The sequence below is a fragment of the Amphiura filiformis genome, chromosome 1, assembly GCF_039555335.1.
Source record: "Amphiura filiformis chromosome 1, Afil_fr2py, whole genome shotgun sequence".
Taxonomy (NCBI): domain Eukaryota; kingdom Metazoa; phylum Echinodermata; class Ophiuroidea; order Amphilepidida; family Amphiuridae; genus Amphiura; species Amphiura filiformis.
Genome location: NC_092628.1, coordinates 49,729,648 through 49,753,523, shown reverse-complemented (window position 1 = coordinate 49,753,523; position 23,876 = coordinate 49,729,648). Strand labels below are relative to the sequence as shown.

Genomic DNA, 23,876 nt, shown 5'->3' with positions numbered 1-23,876 from the left:
GCCTATTTTCACCAGCCTTATTCAACCTTATCGTGAACTTTGTCATGGAAGATTTACAACAACCTGATACAGGTGGCAATATAGGTGACGTCACAATCAATGACATCCACTATAATGCGGATGACACCACCCTGCTGGCTGTGATTTTTGAACAAGCTCCAAACTGCCACAAATAAACTGGATATATAGCATGCAAGAAATGGGGTGTAAAGATCAACTCAACTAAATGCAAAAGCATGACAAACGACCTACGAGATATCACCCTCAATGAAGTACCTGTTGAAAAAGTTCAGCAGTTTGAAATCCTGGGAACAATGTCCCTTCAGTGGAGGAAAATGTGAAAAGGCGGACACTACTTGTGCGTAGGCCTTTGCTTGGATAAAAACCACAGTCAACAACAACCTGACAATATCTTTAAATATCAGGATCTATAATGTCGTCATACTACCAATTGCAACATATGGCGCAGAGTATATTGGACCCCACACGATTTACTAAGCACAAACTGGAAGTCTCTGAGATGAGATGTCTCCGCTCCAAAGTGGGTGTATCATTGAGGGATAGGATGTGAAGTGTGAAGATTCGTGCCAAGTTTAATATAACAACAACTATAACAGAAGCTGCATCCATGGCCATGTTGTTATGATGCCTGGCAATATATTACGCCGTCCAATACTGCGTTAGAAGGGCCAAAAATACAACAGGATTCCCAGCTTCCAGTCGGCAAGGCAAAACAGCTTGCAATCAACAGACAGTAATGGAGGAAATCCAAGGAACAGGAAGTCCTACGCACAAGTCAAATATGTCAAGTCAGAATGATTATCAAGAGTTTTCTCACTTACATCTCACGGTTGTTTGATGTGGCCATTTATTAATTTATTTTTTTATTAATTAAGTTTTAATATAAATTTTCGTTTCTATATCAAATTATTCATACTTTTTTGCTTTTTTCTGGTAATTTTAATTCTATAAATTGCACATTCGTGTGCAAATTGAGGGCGCTATTTACATATATTTTAAATTCAAATTAGCCAAATAATATGAGTTATATCCTACATTTCATGATAAAAAGTTTTTTGAAAATAGTCTAGTCTGTTTGCTGATGTTCTAATACTATTTTACAAATGTCTACCCCTTGTAAAAATGCAAACAAGATTTTAGATAAATAGCGCCATCATTGTTCAACTTTTCTTTAAAATGATTCAATTTTACATGCCATCAAACAACCGTCTCATCGTGCAACGTGTAGGTATAAGGTCATTTCCTAATGGATAAATTAAATTGTAAAATGTACGACTAGTAAGACTTAACTTTTAATATGATCTATTATGTTAGCAAGAAATCATTTTAATAAAGTGACAGAGAGGTGAGACAATTTGACTTTATTTATACGTACGGTACAAACGCGCAGATTGTCCATTATATTGTATGTGAGATCTCTACGTACAATAAATGAGGTGGCGATTTGCATCTTTCGTTCACGCCTAACGCACGCACGTACGGTCGTTTAATTTGTACTGTCCCACGTTGTCGATAACAACGTCTGGCTGGTTTAAGACAGATCTTGCTTGAAGAGTGAAATGCCATCCCTCAGGAGCGTGTGACCAAGTTGATAAGAAACATGAGAAGAAGATGTAATGCTGTTGTGAGCGCATATGGGTTCTCTACTCGTTAATACTGACTGACAGTGTGATATTGCTTATTCGTGTTTACTGATAAAATTGGCGCAGACAATGGCAGATTTGGCACATTTTCTTTCAGACCTCCTTGTCTTTCAACCATGGAATAAGTTATGGTCACAAATTTGGTGTCACTTTTGAAAGGAAAGAACAATGTTTGTATTGATATGAAACAATACGGAATTATGGAATAGATGCATTTGTAGGATTGGAAATATAAATTAGGCTTGATATTTGATTGCCAAATCCAAGGATACTCACATATTTAGACTTTCGCCATCTTGGCTGATGGCTTCTTCAGAATGACCACTGGGGATCCACTTTTCCCGCGGGATTGACCGCTGTAGTTTCGTTGTTCACAAATACACCAATTCAGGAGACAATGGAAATCATAAGAGAGAGACTTGAAGAGGACACAACATTGAAAAATAGGACACTTTTAACAGTCAATGACATCATGGATTTACTAGAATTCATTTTAACTACCACATACTTCACATTCAGAGGGGTGATCTACCGGCAAAGATTCGGCGCAGCAATGGGTAGCCCCGTTAGTGCAATAATAGCTAACTTGTTCATGGAATGGTTGGAGAAGAAGGCCATCGCCACCGCACCATTGGAATGCAAACCCCGCCTATGGCGTCGTTATGTCGATGACGTGTTGGAAATCATCAAGAAAGACACAACAGAACAACTTACAGAACACCTGAACGAAGTAGACACCACGGGCAACATCAAGTTCACTTACGAGGAAGAGCAGAATGGCAAGATCCCTTTCTTAGACACTCTCATTGTGAGAAAGGAGGATGGTAGTGTTAAACTGTTGGTCTACAGAAAGAAAACCCATACCGATCAGTACCTGAACTTTGATTCACAGCACCCTTTACACCAGAAAATCGGCGTCGTCAGAACTCTACTAGACAGAATGCATACCATCGTTACAGAAGACAAAGAGGAGGAGGAGAGTAGGATTAAGAAGGCAGTATACAGTTGTGGATACCCCAAGTGGGCTTTTGACAAAGCAAAACAACAGGTGGAAGCGAAAGCAGTTTTGGATAAGACCAAAAGAGAGCTTAAGAACAGCAAGCAGGACACAGAAACTAAAGGCATGGTGGTCATCCCGTATGTAGAAGGCCTATCAGAGAAACTTCAGAGGATCTTCCGAAAACATAAGATCGCTGTCGCCATGAAACCACACAACACGTTGAAAAGGTTACTTGTACACCCAAAGGATAAAGTTGATACGATCAAGACCAGTGGAGTTGTGTATGAAATTGGGTGTAAAGGATGTGACAAGTCCTACATTGGCGAGACGGGTCGTCCGTTTGGAGTGAGACTCAAAGAACATCAGAAAGATGCTGAAAAAGTCGCTGATAGAAAGTATACAAGAAAGAATAGATCTGTGTCAACAACTGAACTTAACAAATCGGCGATAACTGACCACATTGCCATTGAAAATCATGTCATCAACTGGGAAGAGCCTAAACTACTCGAGAAAGATGGAAACCAGCAAACAAGACTCATCAGAGAAGCAATTTGGATCAGAAGGCGGGGGGATAAAACAGTCAACCGGGACATCGGTAGTTACTCTCTTGATCACGTATACGATCCACTTATAAGAACTCAGCAACCTAGGGATGCGAAAATCGCCGGAAACAGCGGTCAATCCCGCGGGAAAAGTGGATCCCCAGTGGTCATTCTGAAGAAGCCATCAGCCAAGATGGCGAAAGTCTAAATATGTGAGTATCCTTGGATTTGGCAATCAAAAATCAAGCCTAAAATACGGAATTAGATTTCAAATATTTCTGATATGTTGCTTTGGAAAGTTTCAACACTTTTATTGAGGAGTTTAGTATCGAATTATTTAACTTCCTGAATTCTTTTGTACATGTACAAGTATATATTTGACGAATATTCGAATCTTCTTTTACGATTAATAGAATTTCAATAGTTCTGCTTCCCTGTTATTGCTACTAATTCGGAATAGAAAATTTCAGACACACTGATCTGGTAATACATGGTCAACGTATAATGAAGTGTCTAAGCAATAGGTGAATGCGCAAATTATATCCCTCTATTCCCTTACAGCAAAACATATTCTACTACAAAGTGTAATCAAAGGAGTAAGATTAACTGATTTCAATACAATAACTCAAAATATAATCTGGTTTAGATATCACCTACTGGAGAGGTACCAAACAGCGTACCTCATAATAAAGGTTCTGCGATTAAAGGACAGCGTCCTCCTCATGATGAGCCAGCAAAGCAAGTTTAATCAAAATATTTTGACATTAGAGGAGTCAATGTCAGCTTTTTCACATTTTTGAGCTGAGGTCGGAGCCTGATGACATCATCAAAAGATGGAAGCGATCCATAGCAAAAAAAAACCAGCGAATTAATTATTATTAAAAATGCTAAATGACAAGATTTGCCTAATATCAAATTAACGAAGATTGCATAACATTAAATAAACTAGACGATACAAACATCATGATTTTCTTGCGGCAATGGTGACCAGAAGCCCTTCACTACAACCCTATTATTCATTATTCCCAACAAAGTTCAATAGCGGATAAGCGATTATAATTATGTCTCTGATATATACATTTATAGACATTTTGACTCTCTGCGTATCCAATCTGTTAAAGTGAAGTAATGTTTTTTCATTACTTATTGGCATGTAACAAAGAACATGAAAGTAATCTATGCAAGGGAATTTAGCAATCGGCAAAAACTAAAAGTACCAAATCTCAATATGAGCAAAATAATTAATTATATATTTGATTTGATAAGGGTTTTTTCTGTCAATATTAATTTTAAAGGGAAAGAAAATCTACTTGCGTATATTTACCTACTTATTATTAATTATGTTTACCAAACAAACATTCTAATGACTTAATAAGATCTCAAGCCCTCTTAAGAGCCGCTAACTGGGTTGTGAAAACTATTATCTAGCCGTCTGGCCGATGTATTCTACTTGTTCAATTTGTTTAATGATCGGTGAAGTAGTTCAACTTCTGATGTAAACAGGCTATACTTAGCAATGTATAATTTATAAACACTTGATACGCCATTATAATTGGTAACAAGAAAAGTTGATATACTGAAACTATAGGTACATAATAGCTATTTGATGATCGAAGGAGTTGAAAAGGTACGACCAAAGGACGTTTCTTCGTTTATAGACTTGCTACAAGTCATCAGGCTTTCTGTGGTGATGCTTTTTTTTCTATCAGTTGATCGTTTTATTTAATCATGGAATACATTGACCTAAATAGAGCATAGGTAATATCAATTCATATACTTTTAGTATACAAAATAATGAATCACTCTTACATCCATGCATACATACATATAACATCATCCAGTGCAGTCCACCAGTCTAGGCTAATTGTAACACTGTAATGAGAATACTCTGTCCGCAGTTACATACACACATGTGTACAGCGTGTGAGTGTATTGGATTGAGGCTAATGATCTGCATGCTGTGTCTATCTGCAGCCACCTTTGCTATACCTGCGGAGCAGATACCCTTTGGTATTATTGCAGCATACTGCTATTATCGCTCACATGTAAGTACATGTGGTCCAGTGGTGTAACCAGAGAGGCAAAAGGGGGCAGCTACCCCTATGAGAAGTCTCCCCTCTTGTCCCCTGTGGGATGCTGGCCGCCCTGATATGTAAGATTTTTAGCCCTTTTTTGTACTTTTTGCCTCCCTTAAAAGTTGGCTTGCCCATCCCCCCTTGCCCACCCTCTGTAAAAGTTCTGGCTACGCCACTGATGTGGTCTAGCAAAGATTGTCATTGTAGGAAAGCAAAACCAACATCGAATAATAGAGTCGTTTAATGGTGGAACTAAACAAGAGTGAGAGCAAAAAACAGCCTGACGCCTTGAATCAAGACTACTACTTTCAAAGACTTCTTTCTTTCTTGTTTTAATATAAATCTAATCTGTTTACTGAAAATGAAAATATTCATATCTCTAGAAAGTCTTAATTTCTAAAAGTGGAAACAATTTTTACTCGATATATGGCCAACACATAATAGTGTTTTTAAAGTTTCTCTAACGCTCACTTCTATTGTTCCTTTCTTTCGGATGATAGGATCGAATACCAACCTAATACTTGTCCCAAACTAAGGGACCGTCAACATTCTTACATTAATGTCTACACGTGGGTGTGTGTGTATGTTGTTCAACACACCCCGCACACGCAAACTATCCCCTCTCCTTACCTCCATCACTGACTTCTCACCCTCAATCTTCCTGTTTTCTCTTAAATGTTACCCTTTTAGGTTGCCTTTCAATTACAAAATGTAGCATCTTTTGGTTGACACACCCATCTGTTTCGATCATTGACATCTGTCTTTCAAATTGAAAGGTTAATGGTAATTAGTTGAAAAAATCAAGTACATCTATTAATGCCAAGAGGCAATGACAAGTTACGAGACATGGCATTCAAACCTTTGTACATGTATTGGTTGAATACCCTCTCTTGATGTTGCCACTGGCAATGGGTGCATCTTCACCGACACATGACACCTTAAGGGAGTTAGTAAAGATGATAAAAGCTAATTAAATTGTCTGATGTCATTTATATCAATTTATTGCAGAACTGGAATTACAGCTACCTTGAAGCATTACCAGATGAGATGATAATCCATGAAGAAGAGTGAGCAAGGAACATTTTGGTTAAAATAATATCACGATCACAATTTTAATATACATTGCTCACATCCCGTATTGGCCAAGTAAGTCCCGTAAAATGGTGTTGAGTAGAAAACTATATATTAAATATGCGGATTTGTACCGTACCCTGGTTGTTTAACACACCCCCGCACACACAAACTATCCCCTCTCCTTACCTCCCTTACTGACTTCTCACCCTCAATCTTCCTGTTTTCTCTTAAATGTTACCCTTTTAGGTTGCCTTTCAATTACAAAATGTAGCATCTTTTGGTTGACACACCCATCTGTTTCGATCATTGACATGGGCTTATTATGATACAATTTTTCACGTGAGATACGGGTCAATTTTTCACGGTATTGATTGGTCATAGCAAGTTTTGCCGTTAGCCTCTGTTAAGTAGTTGCACGGATCTTCTAAATTTACAAACCATTTTCAATGTGAATTATTATTAAAGGTATGGTTCATTAAGATGAATGTTTAATTTGTTTTACTAATTGTATAAAAATATGGGGTGAAGCAATATTGCAAAAGTGTCTTGTGGGACATATGTGACGTGTCATGTCAAAAGGAGACACGTTTGGGCAGGATCATAAATGGAGAAATAGTCAAAAATCTGTCCGGGGTGATTTTTTCACAATTTGGGTTTGTTGCAAATTTGTGATGTTATTAATTTTAAAAATACTTTTTGATAGTTTCAGACCAGAATATAACTGGCATCTTGTATTTTTTGAGACATTTTTCAAAGCAACTCCTACTCTCAACATTGTCAATAATATTTTTAAAGGCCGATATCTCAATTTCCAGTTGTATTTATAATACTATAACTTACGAACTCAATATCTTTGCTTAGGAATGCCCGATTTCACTGGGGAAAAAGGTGTTGTGGAGCAAAATATCTCTATATTTAAGGTATGTAAAAACCTCAAAATTGATAACCTGCCCAAAAGTGTCTCCTTTTGACATGACACGTCACATATACTGTAGCATTCATATTCATTATAATCATCGCAGAACCGAACAAGGTGTATTTTGGTTTTAAAAATTATGGTAATTAATAAATGGTAGGTTAGTTGAAAAGAATCATTAACGGCAATAGCTCTACCATTTTCACCCTGAAATGGCATTGACGTCACGCGTCAGTGGGCATTTCTTTGAGCACAGGTTCAAATCGCGCTCGAAGTGACGGCGTATACGCTTGCGATTAAAGCAAAACAGCTGCCTCAACGTGTTGACGTCACTGCCATATCAGGGCGAAAAATGGTATAATGACAATTAGTTCTGTAACTTACAAGACGTGGTTGCAAATAACATTGAAACCGTTGTAGTGGTTGAATGACCCAATCATGATGTTCATGTCTGATAAAAGCTAATTAAATTGCCTAATGTTATTTATATAACTCCATTAGCAGACAAAATAGTTGAATTACAGCTAGCTTGAAGCATTATTAGATGCTAATCTGTGTTAGCTAACAGCAGCCAAGTAACATTTCGAGACGGATATGGCGTTTAAATGTTGCTAGGAAATAGTATGAGGCGTTATAAAGGGTTTTCATGCTTCGGAAAACAATTGCTTAATGGATTATGCTGCCGACGCAGAAAAATATGAATAAAGGAAATGCGCTCGCATTTTATATCTGAAGGGCTCTGTAACCCACCTTTGTAAAATATTTTTGTGGGACCAGAGAGCACATAAGACACACCAAATTGCATTCTGAATACGATGAATGTCCTTCTGGTAGCAGTTTTTTTTTAATTCGTAATATAATACGAATTGTATGTCAGATTATTAAAAAATTACATTTATGATATTTAACAGTCCTCAAAATAAACATTACAAATCTAATGATATGTAAATAAAGTGTATGTATCTGGGAGCAAAAGCCGAGAATCGTGTGAAAATATTGACCTTTTGTATAGAAGATTTATACGTAAAATGCAGCAAACATATAAAACCCACCCAAGTCCATGCAAAGTGATTTTGAGAAAAAACGTGTTTGTCATTTTAATTCCTTCAGTTAGATTCACCTGGTAAAGAGGGCAAGTTTTACATGCAAATGAGTGGGTTCAACTGTCAAGGTATGACGATTAGCATTTCGGGGACTTCGTGAGGGGTAATTTTGTATACTTGTGTGCTTTTTTAATCACATAGTAAGTTTATTTTATACCCTTCGCTCTCAGTCTTGTTTATTGTTCTGTGCCCATTCAGCTTCATTTCTGCGTTTTTTACAACTTATTTCGTCATCACTGTTGCTATCCTCAGCAGGTCAGCCATCTTGCACTCTTTGCGAGACACTATAATATGTATGCAAAAACCACCCAAGTCCTGGACTTCCCATGCTTGACTCAATTTGGTCAAAGTATGGAGTGAGTTTTGTATTCAATTGTATACTATTGTATTATCTTCAATACAAAAGTTCAAAATGTTTATATGATGGTCCTACATGCACTTTACGTATTTAGCATTAGATTGTCAAAAAAGTCAATTTTTAATAATTTGCAAAAAAAAATTGTATTATATACCGAATTTCAAAACGTCAAAACTATTTGATATCAGAAGGAGATTCCTCGTACTCAGAATGTAATTTGGTGTGTCTGATGTGCTCTCAGGTCCCATAATAAATACTGTGCAAAGGTGGGTGACTGAGCTTAATTGCTTTACAAATATTATCATGTTGTTTTATTGTTTGCTTCTTTGTTCGTTAACTTTGTTGTTTTTGACGTTTTCAATACTACTATTCGGCCGAATTGTTAAAAATTGCATATATCCACCATTGTTATTGTTCGTTCGTTTGTTAATTATACACCCATTCATACCATTCAAATTACAATGGTGTTTGCTTATATTTTCGAAGGATATAGTATTTAAAATTGTTGGTAAAATGTGGCCTAGCAAATCGATTTACAAAACACTCGATATGCGTTTCGTTCAATTAGCTTTATTACTCATTCTTCAACTTTTTCAACATCCCACTTGTTCGACATGCATTCAACAACAAAGATCAGTTTACATAAGACTCTAAGGTGGCACGCAGGATCAATCCAAGTGGGAAAGTTTAGACAGGGTTTTGTATTGTTTCTTTAAAAAATAATGATGATAAGTATATAAAAGTATACATTTTCAAAAAGGAAATGATGCAAGGAATCCAACTAGTATGGCGGATTCCTGCAAAAATGGGCAGTTTTTGAGAAAAGCGCCAAATGTGATTTTCCATGCCAATTTTTTTCGGTCCACCATAACAACTTACCCTAACCTACCCTGATGAAAATTGCATATTTGTGTTTTCATATTTCTCAAATTTTTGAATTTTTTCTTCATTTTAAAAATATGGGTCAAAAAAGGTCAAAATTTGCCTCTTTTTTTTTTCCAAAATTTTTGATATTTTAAAGTATATTTTTAAAACGAAGAAAAAATGTAATTTTCATCAATTTGGATATTTAAGGTAAGTTGTTATGGTGGACCGAAAAAAATGGCATTGAAAACCAAATTTAGCGCTTTTCTTAAAAACTAATTTTTGCAGGAATCTGCTATGCTAGTTGGATTTCTTGTATTATTTCCTTTCTGAAAATGTATACTTTTATAATCGTAATTACTTTTAAAGATATAATAAAAAAACAATGTCTAAAATTTTCCACTTTGAGTGATCCTGCGTACCACCTTAAAGCAGTAGGGTTAGGGTAATGATTAGGTTTAGGGTGAGGGTTTACCGTGTGAATAGGTGGAGTGTCGAGCAAATGGAGGGACGTCCTTTATTATTACGATATTCACTATCAATTTCCTTTGTTGTCAATTAGCATTAATAATAATAGTGCAAATTAGCATTAACGATATTGTGCAATTAGACATGTGTGTATAAGCCATAACTCCATAGTTATGATATATCCTTATGGTCATGGGTCAGTGAATATACTATTCTATATTCTATGAATACAATGCAATCAAATGTGTATGGTAACCATGTCGTAACCATAACTACAGTAATTACGCTATTAGTCAACGTTGCTCGTCTTGTTCAAAAAATTGACGACTGTATATGCATTGTCACAATATGAATACTACAAATTGAACCCATATATCACACACAAAAACAACTTGAAACTACGCATGTAAATCATATATTTTTGGCTAATTTGGTGTTTATATTTGACTATGAAAACATCTGTTTATGTGACAGAAGCAGATGTCGCTGAAAAATGGGAAACAAACGATGTTATCGATCACAGAAATCAGCCCTCCAAATATATAGCCAAGTATTATGCTTCACCATGTTCATACGCCTTCCTTTCTTAGTTTGGTCCAACCTTAAGGCGTCAGAATGAAAGCATTTGTTGCCTCTCTGTCTGTATAATTGACTGAAAGTTTTATTTATTCTTTGTAATTGTATTATACGTCTTGTTTAATAAATTCAAAGGTTCAAGGCATCGCAAGTTTAGTATGGAAGAGGTATCTCTATAAACTCCAATGTGTATTATTTGCCTTGTTTTTTATATTGATTGATGACGCTAAAACTACTTATATCAGATTATCAGTTTGCTGATCAAAATCTATATCATTCTTATGTATCTTTAAATGCGTGTTAGGTTTATTATGTAATCTGTCACCTCCTCAAAGTCCTAAGGTGTATAAAATCTGAATCTCATATGGAAAGGTTTGTATACAAAAACGATTCTCTTATAAACCGTCTATGCACAGTTTCCACCTTGATACACCTGATTTTCGTCCAAGAGCTTCCAAGCAAGCAGTGAATTGTTTCTACACAGTCTTTGATTACACTACACGGTTCAGTGCATAGCATCGTAAGAGCTGTGTGAGCTTCTAGCTGGAAAACAGGCCTCTGTGATTGGTTTTTGTCGAACCCTTAAGTGTTCCCTTCATCCAATCTTCATCAAAAAATTTTTATATCAAACGAAAGCTAACACTTCCCCCTAAAACACTTTTCCCCATTAGGTCAACAGATAACGCAATTCAATGTTATAGCAAGGCGAATGTGGTAAATCTATTGAAAACTACTTATCCAAGCACATTTTTTGACCAAAACGTAGGTTTTAAAAGTCAAAACCTCAAGTGTTCCTTACAATATTTTTCAAATTTTATGTCATTAAATGAAAAAGCACACTTATCTTGTCCACATACTAGTCTCATTTTAATGAGCAATGACCAAATCTCTTTAAATTGCAAATCTTGTGCAAAAAGTTACTATTTTCGCCTGTTTTGTCATACGGTTGTAAATTCAATGAACTATGACTTTGCTAAAGAGCGCTTACAATTTGATATGAATAATATTTTTTTAAATTCCGGTTTATGAATGCGACGCCATTTAATACTATTAAACAGTAGTAACACGACAAATGAAACATCTGCAGAACTTACCAATATTAAAACGAAGGTATATTAAATAAAATTAATTTATTCGCGTTTGGGTGTTAGTTTCATTTATTTTACTTTCAGGGTATCGTATGCATTTTTGTCATTAAAATCATAATGTATGATCTTATAATGTGAAATTACTTTGGGTTTGGTTTTTAAACACAATTTAATGTGTGTAAAATAATGTAATCTTTCAAGATGCTTTATCAAATAAATTTGTTTTCAAATGTGTATCATGTTTTGAGTAGCCCAAGATCAAAACGGCGATGCTACAGCGACAATTAAGTGTTAGTATCTTTTTCTCAGATGTCTTCGCTAATGAATACATTCGATACGTCTGTTTTATATTACCTTACCATGCTTACCTGAATCACGACAATCACGCTTATAATGAAAACTTGATCCCTTGGCCCAACACATCGGGGTCTTCTAGCAGATTTCTTGCCAGCGTTAAATATACGAAATATGCGGTTTACTTTCAAAAGAGTGGGTGCGTAAGTTAAAGTAAAACTTGTTGTTAACATGACCTCTGCCGCAGCACAAGAATCTGTTGTAGGTGGCAAAAGTAAAGGTATATGTGTAATAATGGCAAGAAATACTCCAAGTAAGTTCAGCACAGAAAGCTCTCGACTGCTGGCCTTCATCAATGGATGGTCGAGGTACCGTAGCAATCCACAAACTGCGAGGATTGTCATTACCATGCCTATGCACGCAAAGATTATGAGCAATATAACAGTCGGGTGACAATAGCTCAGCCCTTGAGGAACAAGCCTGATACACGCCCTGAAGTCCGAATCTGGCCACTGAAGATCTGGGCAAGCTGAACATTCAGTGTTATTTATAGCAATTGCATTATCTGGACATTTGCGACAACCCCAGCAACACTTCCGCTCTAATGGAACAGGGATGTATCCAGGCAAGCACACCTCTCGACAAGTTGAATTTCCAGGATTTGTTCTTTCATGGCCCCATTGTATGCTATTTTCTTGAATCCAAAACGGATAACTCTTATTAGAAGGATCCCACATACCAACGTCCACTAACTGATAAGTACCATCAATGAACTGCAGATTGCGAAATTTATAAATCCCACCTGTATCACCGTTTTCATCAAAATGGAAGTTGTCGCCACTTGCTCCTTGAAACGTAACATTAAGAAGAAAGGATAAAAATTCCTCGCCATCAATTGGATTTAATTGTTTACACGGTAAATGTCCACCACAGTGATGCTTAATAAAGTCATGCAGTGCAAATGCAAAAGCATATACAGCATTGATGGCAACTGTTTCAAAATCTAATGTTGGGACAGGAAAACTAGGTATACCAGATTTGTCAGTTTTGTTCAGTTTTAGTGTTGATTCTTTCCATTTCTCAATGTACGTATCATACCATGGGTTTTTGGTAAGGCTTCGGTTATAATATAAATTCTTAAAGTACGCGTGGAATTCTGGTACCTTCTCACTGTACAGTTGCACAAATATACAGCCATGTACAACATGATTAACGTCACTCCTTGCTATAGAACTACCCCAGCCATCACTACCAACCCAAGTTATTCTTTCATCGAATTTAACCTTATCCACTGCTTTCAAAAGAGACTCAGCCGTTTCTTTTATGGATACAAGTACTATAACCTTTGCTATCTTTGGACTATTTAATGCGTTGGCTAGATCTATCAAATTATCCTCACTTGCAAAGCCCGGGAGGGGTAACGTTAAACCTATACAGATTCCTCGCTTTTCGGCTAATAGTTGAAGTTGGTGAGCACCTCGAATCCCGTAGGTATCCGCTGAATACAAAAGAGTGATATATTTCCAGTTAAAATATAACAAAAGATCTAAAATAGCACCAGCTTGAAAATTATCGGAGGGCACGGTGCGTAAAAAGTAAGGGAAATCGGCTGGATTTGATAACTCATCACTTGTAGCAGCAAATGATATCACAGGAACTCGAAAAAGTCTCCCAACCCTTGCTGCAACTGAGCTGGTAGCTGTTCGAGATGGTCCAACTATTCCTACGATTGCTTTTGTATTTAAGCGAGACTGTTGCCCACATACAGCTTCAAATTCTTGAGTTCCAATCGTAGATAACAATGTCATAGCTGTCCATAATGCAATATCCTTGTTACCACAGTCATTTCGTATTTCAAACCCAAGTTTGATGTTTGGTAATACATCAGTGCGATTATTTATAGACTCCACAGCATATGCAAACATTTCCACTACTTCGACTACTTGCCAAAGTAAAGCTTCCCCACATGGATTGCCACCGGTGTACAAAGGTACCATTCCTCCTATTACCAAATCTCCCGGCTTGTAATAAACTTCGCAGACATTATCTGGTAACACAGGATTCATGGCACAAACGTATTGGAAGCAAAGGAACAAACAGGCTAACAACTTTACAAACGCCATTGTTAACTTATTGGGTTACAGCATCTCTCTGAAACAAGCAGATTATCAACTGTAATGATGTTATACTAATGGAGAGATGGCACACAAAATATTACAACGTCATATGGTTTGAAACAATATGCACCATTAAACACCGTGACAGTTATTTCTCTGAATCGCTGGATGCATTTTTCCATTACCAATTGCTAAAAGCGACAAATGCAACATTTGTATGCGCAACAATGAACCGCCAGCACACACGAATGAGAGTGTATACTGATGTGCCACTGTGCAAAGCACATCAAGGTGGTAGAGCTGAGGGCAGTACAACGAGATTAATTTCAACTCATGCGCTCTACGGTGCTCCCGTTATCGGTCTCCTGTTATTATTTACCATGCTTTGTCACGAAGCAACTTCCCCCGCTTCCTCTATTCCGGATTACACTTTATGTTATACACTTAATTCCTGATATTCGGATCAAATGTAAGGTTGAATTTATTAACATGATTTTATCACGTAAATGATGCTAATACTATGTGGCATCCTAAATTCATTAGTACTCTCAAAATTAATGTGACGTTGTTGGAACAATAAAGAGATATATAAGAAAAATGTGCTGAATGTGAAAACGAGCCTGTACGCGCCTCACTTATTACGGTCGTAAAAGCAAAGTAACAACGTTCTGATTACTTCAACGTCTTCTTGCTTACAATTTTGATAGTGGTTAATGAAGAAATACACCTGTGTTGAAAAGTTACCTGTCGGCTAGTTACATTCGTTTAACTAGATTTAGTGTACTATGTGGCTTACAAACTGACAAGTTAAGTAACGGAAAGTACAGTAAGCCAACAAATTAAGGTACCAGTTATGTTCACCCCTCTATACCCTAAATAAAGACAAATATGTCATAATTGGAATCAGCAGCCAATAGCTGCATCTTTTAGCTCTAGTTAAAGATCTCATTCGTTGAAATTGTTTAAGAAATAAAGACACGACGATCCAAAAAACCCAAGGAAGATTCCAATTCAAAAGTTGCAGTTTGCTCCATTGCATGCGCCATTGATTTTTACATAAAGCGTTCACGAACAAGTGAACTAGCGCCGTACTTCCATTGATTAGCACGTTAAGGGGGTATAATACCATGATTTTCATCAGTACCCCTCTTCTTTTTTTTTTGCAAATTTATGAAGTACATAAATATGTTCATCACCTCATGTCCTGAACTTATAAAATATCTCTACATACAAAGTGCTTTTAAACCATTTTAGTAAATCATTTTAGCCCTATATATTTTTTGTTTACTGTATCATAGTAACTCCTTGTTCTTACTTAAAGTATAAAAAACAGCATTAGTACGCAATTTCACAATCGTATGCCAAATTTGTTCGACTATTAATTGACACTTATCATACAGTGATGGCCGAACGGAATCGCTAATGTGCTCAATTAAGACAGACATTAAGAACAAAATGAGTTCAGTTCACGTGGATAATGCATAATACAGTAAGCTAAAAGAACTAAGGTACCAGTTGTATTAACCCCTGTATATCTTCATCATCATCATCATCAGCCCATATCATCCCACTGCTGGGTAAAAGCCTCTCCCAAATTCTCCCAATTTCTCCTGTCTCCTGCAATTCCTGTCCAGGCTGTTGTTCCCAGGTAGTTGACCAGCTCATCTCTCCATCTAGCTCGAGGTCTTCCTCTTTTCCTTACTCCATATAACGGTTGCCACTCTGTTGTGAGCTGACTCCATCTTTCATCTGTTATCCTACTCAGATGTCTAGCCCACCTCCATTTAATTCTTTTTACTGTTGTTAACACATCCTTTACTCTTGTTTGTTCCCTAATCCAGCTGTTCTTTTTCCGGTCTCTCCTTGTATACCCCAGTATCATCCTTTCCATACTTCGTTGTGTAGTCTGAAGTTTCCTTTCCATATCTTTGTTTAATGTCCAAGTTTCGCTTCCATATGTTATGGCAGGTAAGATGCATTGATTGAAAAGTTTCCTTTTTAGACAATTTGGCATGTGTTTGTCTGTTAGTATATCTTTGTGTCTGCTGAAAGATGCCCATCCTGCTTGTGTTATTCTCTTTATTTCCTGTGGCTGATTCCCATCTGGCCAAATATCTTGTCCTTGGTAAGTGTATTTGGATACATGTTCCAGTGTTTCATTTCCAATTTTGATTTCCTTATTATCTGCATACATGTTGAACATGACCTCTGTTTTTGACATGTTCATTTTTAGCCCCACTTTCCTACTCTCATTGCTCAAGTCAGTTAACATTTCCTCCAACTCGGCTGCGTCTCCAGATATGATTACAATGTCATCTGCAAACCTTAGATGGTTTAATTTCTTTCCATTTACATTGGTGCCTTTATCAACCCAGTTCAATCTTTTGAAGATTTCTTCTAGGGTTGCCACAAACAACTTGGGTGACATGGTATCTCCCTGACGAACTCCCCTTCTGATGAAAATTGGTTCACTGTCCTTATGAAGTGTTAGTGTAACTGTGGCATTGGTATATATTTCCTGTATGATCTTTATGTAGATTTTGTTTATGCCTTGGATGACTGCATTTGTTTCCACCGAATCAAAAGCTTTTTCATAATCCACAAAAGCAAGGCATAAGGGCAGCTGGTATTCCCTAGATTTTTCAACAAGTTGATTCACTGCCTGTAAGTGGTCAATTGTGGAGTAATTGCTCCTGAATCAAGCTTGTTCTGCATGTTGATTTTTGTCCAGTTGAGTGGTCAATCTGTTTGTGATCACTTTGGTAAATCTTAAATAAAGACAAGTATGTCAACATTAAAACAAGCAGCCAATACCTGTACTCTTTGGCTCTGATTCAAGATCTTTGTAGATGATCAGGTTGAGTCTTTCTCAGAAGGTGTATGAAATGGAGCTGCCTAATGTGTTTATTCCATTTGAAATTCATACTCCCCCTATGGAAGATATTTCCAAAATCTTCCACAGGGTTAGTGTTGATTTTAAATGGAATAGCCCAATGTTAAATGTCGTAATTTTTGCGTTTTATGCAATTACAATAATACACTGTGGTTTGTCATAGATTATATTACATTACATTACATTACATTACATTACATTACATTACATTACATTACATTACATTACATTACATTACATTACATTACATTACATACAAGGCATTTATAGGGCGCCATTTCATAAAGACCACGGCGCCAAGATGGAACACAAAATTCATACTGATCATGAATACTCTAGCGGCCATGGGATCAGGTCACGACACTTTGGGTCAAAAAGGGTTATGTCTCAAAGCCCATGGCAGTTTCAAAAACGAATGCGGAATGAGGTTTTTTTAAAAATATTAACTAAATTTTGAATTAAGATGTCATTTTCGAGTGTTCCAAAGAACAAAGCATAAAATTGTGGTTGATTTACACAATTGAAGTACAAATAGGCCTATCAGTTGTTTTATACCTAAACAATGCGAGTATCGAATCAAGTAACTTTTCTTCCAAATTTGTCTCACAATTTTATGATTTAACGACAAAAAAAACCTAAAAGCTGACATGGACGAGCAAAGAAAAACGAACGCGCGCGTGGGCTTTGAGACCTAGCTTTTTTTAGCCTTGGAGGCAAAAACAGCTTTGCGCTGCAAAAAGAATTGAAATGTATCTCAGTGACAACTATTTTGTAGTTATATTATGCTGAGATTGTTTCATATAAACGCACTGTCATAAATATAGTACAGCTGCTAAGCTCCAAAACTTAGCACCATTGTGCACTTTTTTATGCTAGTAGAAGCATGTCATTTTCCACACATGAAGTACAAGATCCAATGTTGATTTTAAGACCATAAAAATGCAATAAAACATTTAAAGAAAAAAAGATGTGGAGCCATTTTGGATTTGCATATCAATTTGTAAGCGCTCTTTAGCAAAGTCATAGTTCATTTGCAATTTAAAGAGAATTGGCCATTGCTCATTCTAATGACGCTAGTATATGAACAATACAGTAAGCCAAATAACTAAGGTGCCAGTGGTGTTTTAACCCCTATATATCCTAAATAAAGACAAATATGTCAACATTAAAACAAGCAGCCAATACCTATACTATTTAGCTCTGACTCAAGATCGTATTTGTTGAAATTGGTTGAGAATAACCTTGTACCATGTCTGGAAATTCTCATGCTTCTACTAGAAAGTACACAATGCTTGAATTTGCAGCTGTACTATTACTACTAATACCAGATAATGTATGCTAATACCCACTTTTTTGCTTTGTTTCGTATACATTCTTATGGTAATATAAACACATGGTCACGTTTCATTCCAATTGCAAACGTTTTATAAATCAGTAGTTTCTCTGATGAATTTAATTGCGCAAGAAATATTTGGCAAGAAAGTCAGAAACGTATTATTCAGTGTTCTGTAATCTCTATTAGAGATAATATGTTTAAAAAAAATCTAATCGAGCGACTATTTGCTGTTTCATCAATATTATTATCCAATAAAAACAACACTTTGCTTTATTTACATAACCACAGGTACGAATTTCAATGTACTCTAATGCTTATTGCAATTCAACTGCAATGTTTAAAATGATAATCAAAATGGACGTAAAGTAATGAAAAATTAAAGTGAAACTTGAATTAATACAAGCGTTAAAATAACACTGTGAACTACACTTACCTGACGCCTATTTGCACGACTTCTCCTTATGCCAGTACTTGATATGAAATAGACGACTCTTGGTGTGCATCCCGCCTAAACAAGCGTAATTGTGTTTTCAGTGCAAATACTAATGGCGCGCATGTAATGGTAGGTAGCGGATAAGGGCAGGATAGTAGATTCAGCTTTTTTGGCTTTTACGAGTCTGCAACTGACTTTCAAAATATTAGCTTTTCTAACTGTCACTATTCACATTTTATTAGAGTTCGGGTGAAAAAGGGTTAATTGTAAAGGAATTAAAGAAAAATCGAGGAAAAGCCATAAAGGCGTTTTATGAAAAGAACACAAAACATTTTGGACGTCATTCGCAAATGGTTAGAAAAGGTTGAGAGAAAAGGTTTAAATGTCGGGTTATATAAAGGTATAAAATTCAAAAACATTTGTTGATAACCTACTGCAAATATTCTAACATAATGTTATTTAAGTGTTGACAAAATATATGGCAAAAAATGTTTGTAAAAATTTTAAATAATGTCGTAGTGTGTTTTCATACGAAACGTTTAAAACGTTTTATTGGCCTTTATATAACCTGACATTTAATGTTATTAAAACGTTTTTATCTAAACCAAAACCCAAAATATGTTTTAATAGGTTTTAAAAGCGTTTTTGTGTTTGCTGGGTTTGATGATAAAGTAGTTGTCCTTGCCTTTAAATGCTTTCACATCTTGCTTTCATATCTTTCACATAATATTATGTCAGCAATATTTTGTAAGATAATTGTGCTATTACATTGTTGTATTTTTAACATATTTTGAATCTTGTAGAATCGCCTGTGTTTTAAAAACAAATACATTTTCATTATGCATCAATGCAATTATTATTTGTGACAGCTCCTGTCGCTAGTGCCGGATTTGTCACAATTTATCATGACACTCTCATCCGCCGGATTGAACCAAAATATGGCGTTACTGACAGAGCACTTAGTTGGTATAACTGTTACATACGTGGTCGTACACAAGCTGTTAAGATATGAGATCAAAATCTGAGCTCCATGAATTGTTAACTGGAGTTCCAGAGGGCTCAGTCTCTGGCCCACAAGTTTTCACTTTCATTATGCATCAATGCAATTACAATTTGTGACAGCTCCTGTCACTCGTGCCGTATTCAATACAATTGATGGTGACACTATATAATGTTATTGACAGAACACTTAGTTGGTTTACATACGTGGTCGTACACAAGCTATTAAGACAGACGAGTCTAAATCTGAGCTTTATAACTTGAGATCCAGAGGGCCGGTCGTTGGCTCACAAGTTTTCACTTTGTACTCGTCTCGTATTGTAGACATTGTCAGAACATATCATGTTAATGGGATGTACTACGCCGATGACTCTTAATTATACATTAATTCCAACGATTTCTCGCCATCACTCAATGAACTGGAAGAATGCATCAGCGAAATAAAGAACTGCACTCTACAAAACAAACTGGCCTAAGATGATAACAACTCCTCTTCACTCCATAGTAGGATTGCGGTTGCTAACAGGGTTATAAGAGCACGGATCCTTATTATGAGAACACAGCTTCCAATTACTGTAGCATTCCTGCACAACAATTGGAAGGTGTGCTGCATATTGTGATGTGCCCTGAGTAATTTAATTTGATGATTTGTCTTTGTTTACAAAGTTACATGAGTGATGACATGTTGGGGAATTCCCCTCTCAAATTGAGCAAAACAAGTTGAATCATATCTAATTTGGAATATTTGGAATTCCCCTAAGGAAGTGATGTAATGAGAAAGGTTAATGTTATAATTAAGGCTTGGGAATTCCCAAGATCACATTTGGCTATTAATACTTGGGATTTCCCATTGCTTGATATATAAGAAAATGTAAACACAATTATTGTCACAGTTGATAGTGTTGATCTGGGCTAGCTAGCTAATATGCTTACAGTCCAATTTCTTCAAAGAAAGGAAATTGCGAACCAGAATTAATTTAAGTAGTCAATGCACTACTACCTGCCAGTGTTGTCGGAGAAGATTTAGAATACGTCAAGGAACGTACTTCTTCCATGAAAGGAAAATATTTGCTGATTTGCTGAAGTCTGGTTAAAGGAGCAACACAACTGTCAAAATAAGTGGGGACAACTGCATCGCAGTCCTGCTTCCTGAAGATATTGTGTGAAAGGTGGAAATAGCACCAAGTTTGGAGAAAGCAGCGCAAGGAGTTAAGTTTAGAGAAAGCAGCGCAAGGAGATAACGGCAAGGAGAAAGCAACACCATTTTTGTGTGAGGATTTCATACGCAAGGATATTTATAAACACAAGTGTACACTGGACTTCGCTGATTTTCGCAGGACAAGTGAATAAGGATATATTACATCAATCGAACTTTATGATCACCAAGAAGAAGAATGCTGGCTAAGTACTAAATAGATAAAGAGTGATTATATTTGATTATTGTGTATGTGCATTTGTTGTCATATATTATACCAATCATAACGTGCTTTCAATTAAAGACTTAGATTTTGTTAGCTTAACCAAACAGTGTATTTGTGTTGTGCATTCGTGTGAGTTCGGGTAAAAGGTGATTTTGGCCTTGAGTCAAGTACGACTCGTAACAATATCAACTTGCACCTAAATAGAATCAGTCAAATTTGTTGTGATTGTAGGTAAACAGAGCAAAGTACGACATAAGGTCATAATTAATTAAAGGTCATAATTTATGAATTTTGACTTTATGTCCTCCTATAGTACTGCATGAAAAACGGCCAAAATAAATTTATTGACAGAACCCTTTCCTGACAATTAATTTCTAAAAGCATTTTGAGTATAGAATAACAAATTTACAATTCGGAAATAGTACATTATGGCTTTAAAAACAGGTCAGCAACCTCAATATTTTAGCTTGACATATGAACAGAAAAATTTTAAAAATAAATTGCTCATTCAAATGGTTTCAAATATTTTCAAGGGAGACTCCCGTTTTAATGTTTGGACTTTTGTCACCAGAACTGGTAGAAAAGAGTAAATGTCCACGTTTAATATTGTTAGCAATATCAAAATGTTTATAGAATACGTCGGCTGTATTCAATAGTGGCGTATAGTAGGGCACCGCGAATAAACATCTTTTCGAGAAAATCGTGTTTGAAGAAATGCCAATTTAAAATCGAGTTGTGTAAATCAGATATTCATTACATTTTGTAAATGATGTGAAATTCTGTAGTAAACTAAATAGATTTTATTTTTATATAATATTTTCAAAAGAAATAAATGCATAATATTGCTGTCAAACTGAAAACAGTTAGTATAAAACTATACGTCACTATGAAAAACACGCAAAACCCAATAACCTAGCCTAAAGTTAATCTTATTCTTACGCCACCTCGTTCGACGTGTAATCCCTATGGCGTTATTTTATCGTCGGCTTCATTCCATAGTAGCTTAAATGTGTATAAAAAGTGGCGTATGGTCGATACGCCACTACAGAAAACACAAAATTTCACTTTTTAACGATACGCCACATTCAATTAATTAATTGCTAATTAATTAGCTAATTTTGACTGCTGAAAAAAAAGGAAAGAGATGATCATTAAAAACATATGTGCCAATTAAAAAAAAATGACCAAAAATCACAATACGCCACCATGGAATGCAGCCGACGATTTGACCACACATGGGTGAGCTGGAAGTTTGTGTTCTAGTACTATTCCAAAATTCAGCACCTTCACAATTCTCGAGAAAATCTAAACTATACAACAACACTTCATTCTAAACTATACAACAATGCCTCATATTTCCCTTAACAAAAACGAATCATTTTCAGCTAGTGACTGTAGGCCATTGATTTTTTGCATATGCTGTGTCGTTTAAAAAGTAAAAGGTACAGTGTTTATGTGATCATAGAGAAATACCACGAAAATGATCCATATATGGGGTTAAAAGTCAACTATCATTACATACAGTAGACTTCGGTTGTATATATAAATGCGCATTTATAAATGCGCACGTGACCAGATGGCCAGCGCCATATTTGCATTACATCACTGTCAATCACTGAAATGGCGACCATTGAAGGAGTGGCTACAGTTGTGACCTTGTTTCGTGGCTAGCACTGGCAAGGAACATTGGCTGGAGGTTCGATGCTATAAATTTGCAAGGATAAATCATGGATATCGAAGGATCATGATTATTGCACAGCTTCTCCCCCCCCCATGTACAAACATAACTAATGTTTATTTATTTTTATTTATTTATTTATTTATTTATTTATTTATTTATTTATTTATTTATTTATTTATTTATTTATTTATTTATTTATTTATTTATTTATTTATTTATTTATTTATTTATTTATTTATTTATTTATTTAATTATTTATTTATGTACTTAGGCGACGAAAAACGAACAATTTTGAACAAGTTGGGAAACAAATTTTTCCTGTACAAATGAATGCCGACCCCAAATTTCGGAAATTTCAGGATATTTTTTTTTGGTATTTTCTCAAATTGAAATTTATTTAAAGATTTTTGTGATTTTTTGGGTTATTTAAAAAAATGAAAAAAATACCAACCGACCGACCGACCCTACTTGAAAGGTCCGTCCGCACGTAGAACAGGGTTTCTTTTTTTCTCGCCTTACTTATAATTTTATAAATATTATTTGCCTCCTCCTTTTCCCCCAAAACCACCCTCCCCCCTTTTACACTCATAAATTAATTGTTTTTTGCTAACTTTCCCCTTCCGTGTAAAGTAAAACTTTATAAGCCGGTTGAATCAAACTGATCAAAATTGACGTATACAATTACAATATAATACCATGACAATAATGTGTATGACGAGATCTAACTTACTAGCTTAATAAACCTCAAACCATGCATCACATACGTGATTGTACGTCAAATTGTCATATAACGTATGAGCGTGATGTATAGTATACGAGTCTTCCTCAACATCTTCCAGCCAGGATCATTAGATCATGTACAGTCATCTACGTGTTTATACTCTAAATTGTACGTCAACATGGTCAAAGGGTGTACAGATCACCGATTTAGCATGGGGGACACAAAAAGGTGCTTAAAAACACATTTTGAATTA

At 35.8% G+C, this 23,876-nt stretch overlaps 1 protein-coding gene across 1 annotated transcript in view; it reads right to left on the bottom strand.

Moving 5' to 3' along the window:
• The window catches only part of LOC140166456 (metabotropic glutamate receptor 5-like), a 62,352-nt gene extending 47,972 nt beyond the window's left edge, over nucleotides 1-14,380 (bottom strand). Inside the window, exon 1 of the mRNA XM_072189938.1 lies at nucleotides 12,097-14,380. Within this exon, the coding sequence (XP_072046039.1) occupies nucleotides 12,097-14,145 (2,049 nt within the window). The 5' untranslated portion in view covers nucleotides 14,146-14,380. The remainder of the gene's footprint in view (nucleotides 1-12,096) is intronic.
• Between the last annotated feature and the right edge of the window lie 9,496 nt (nucleotides 14,381-23,876).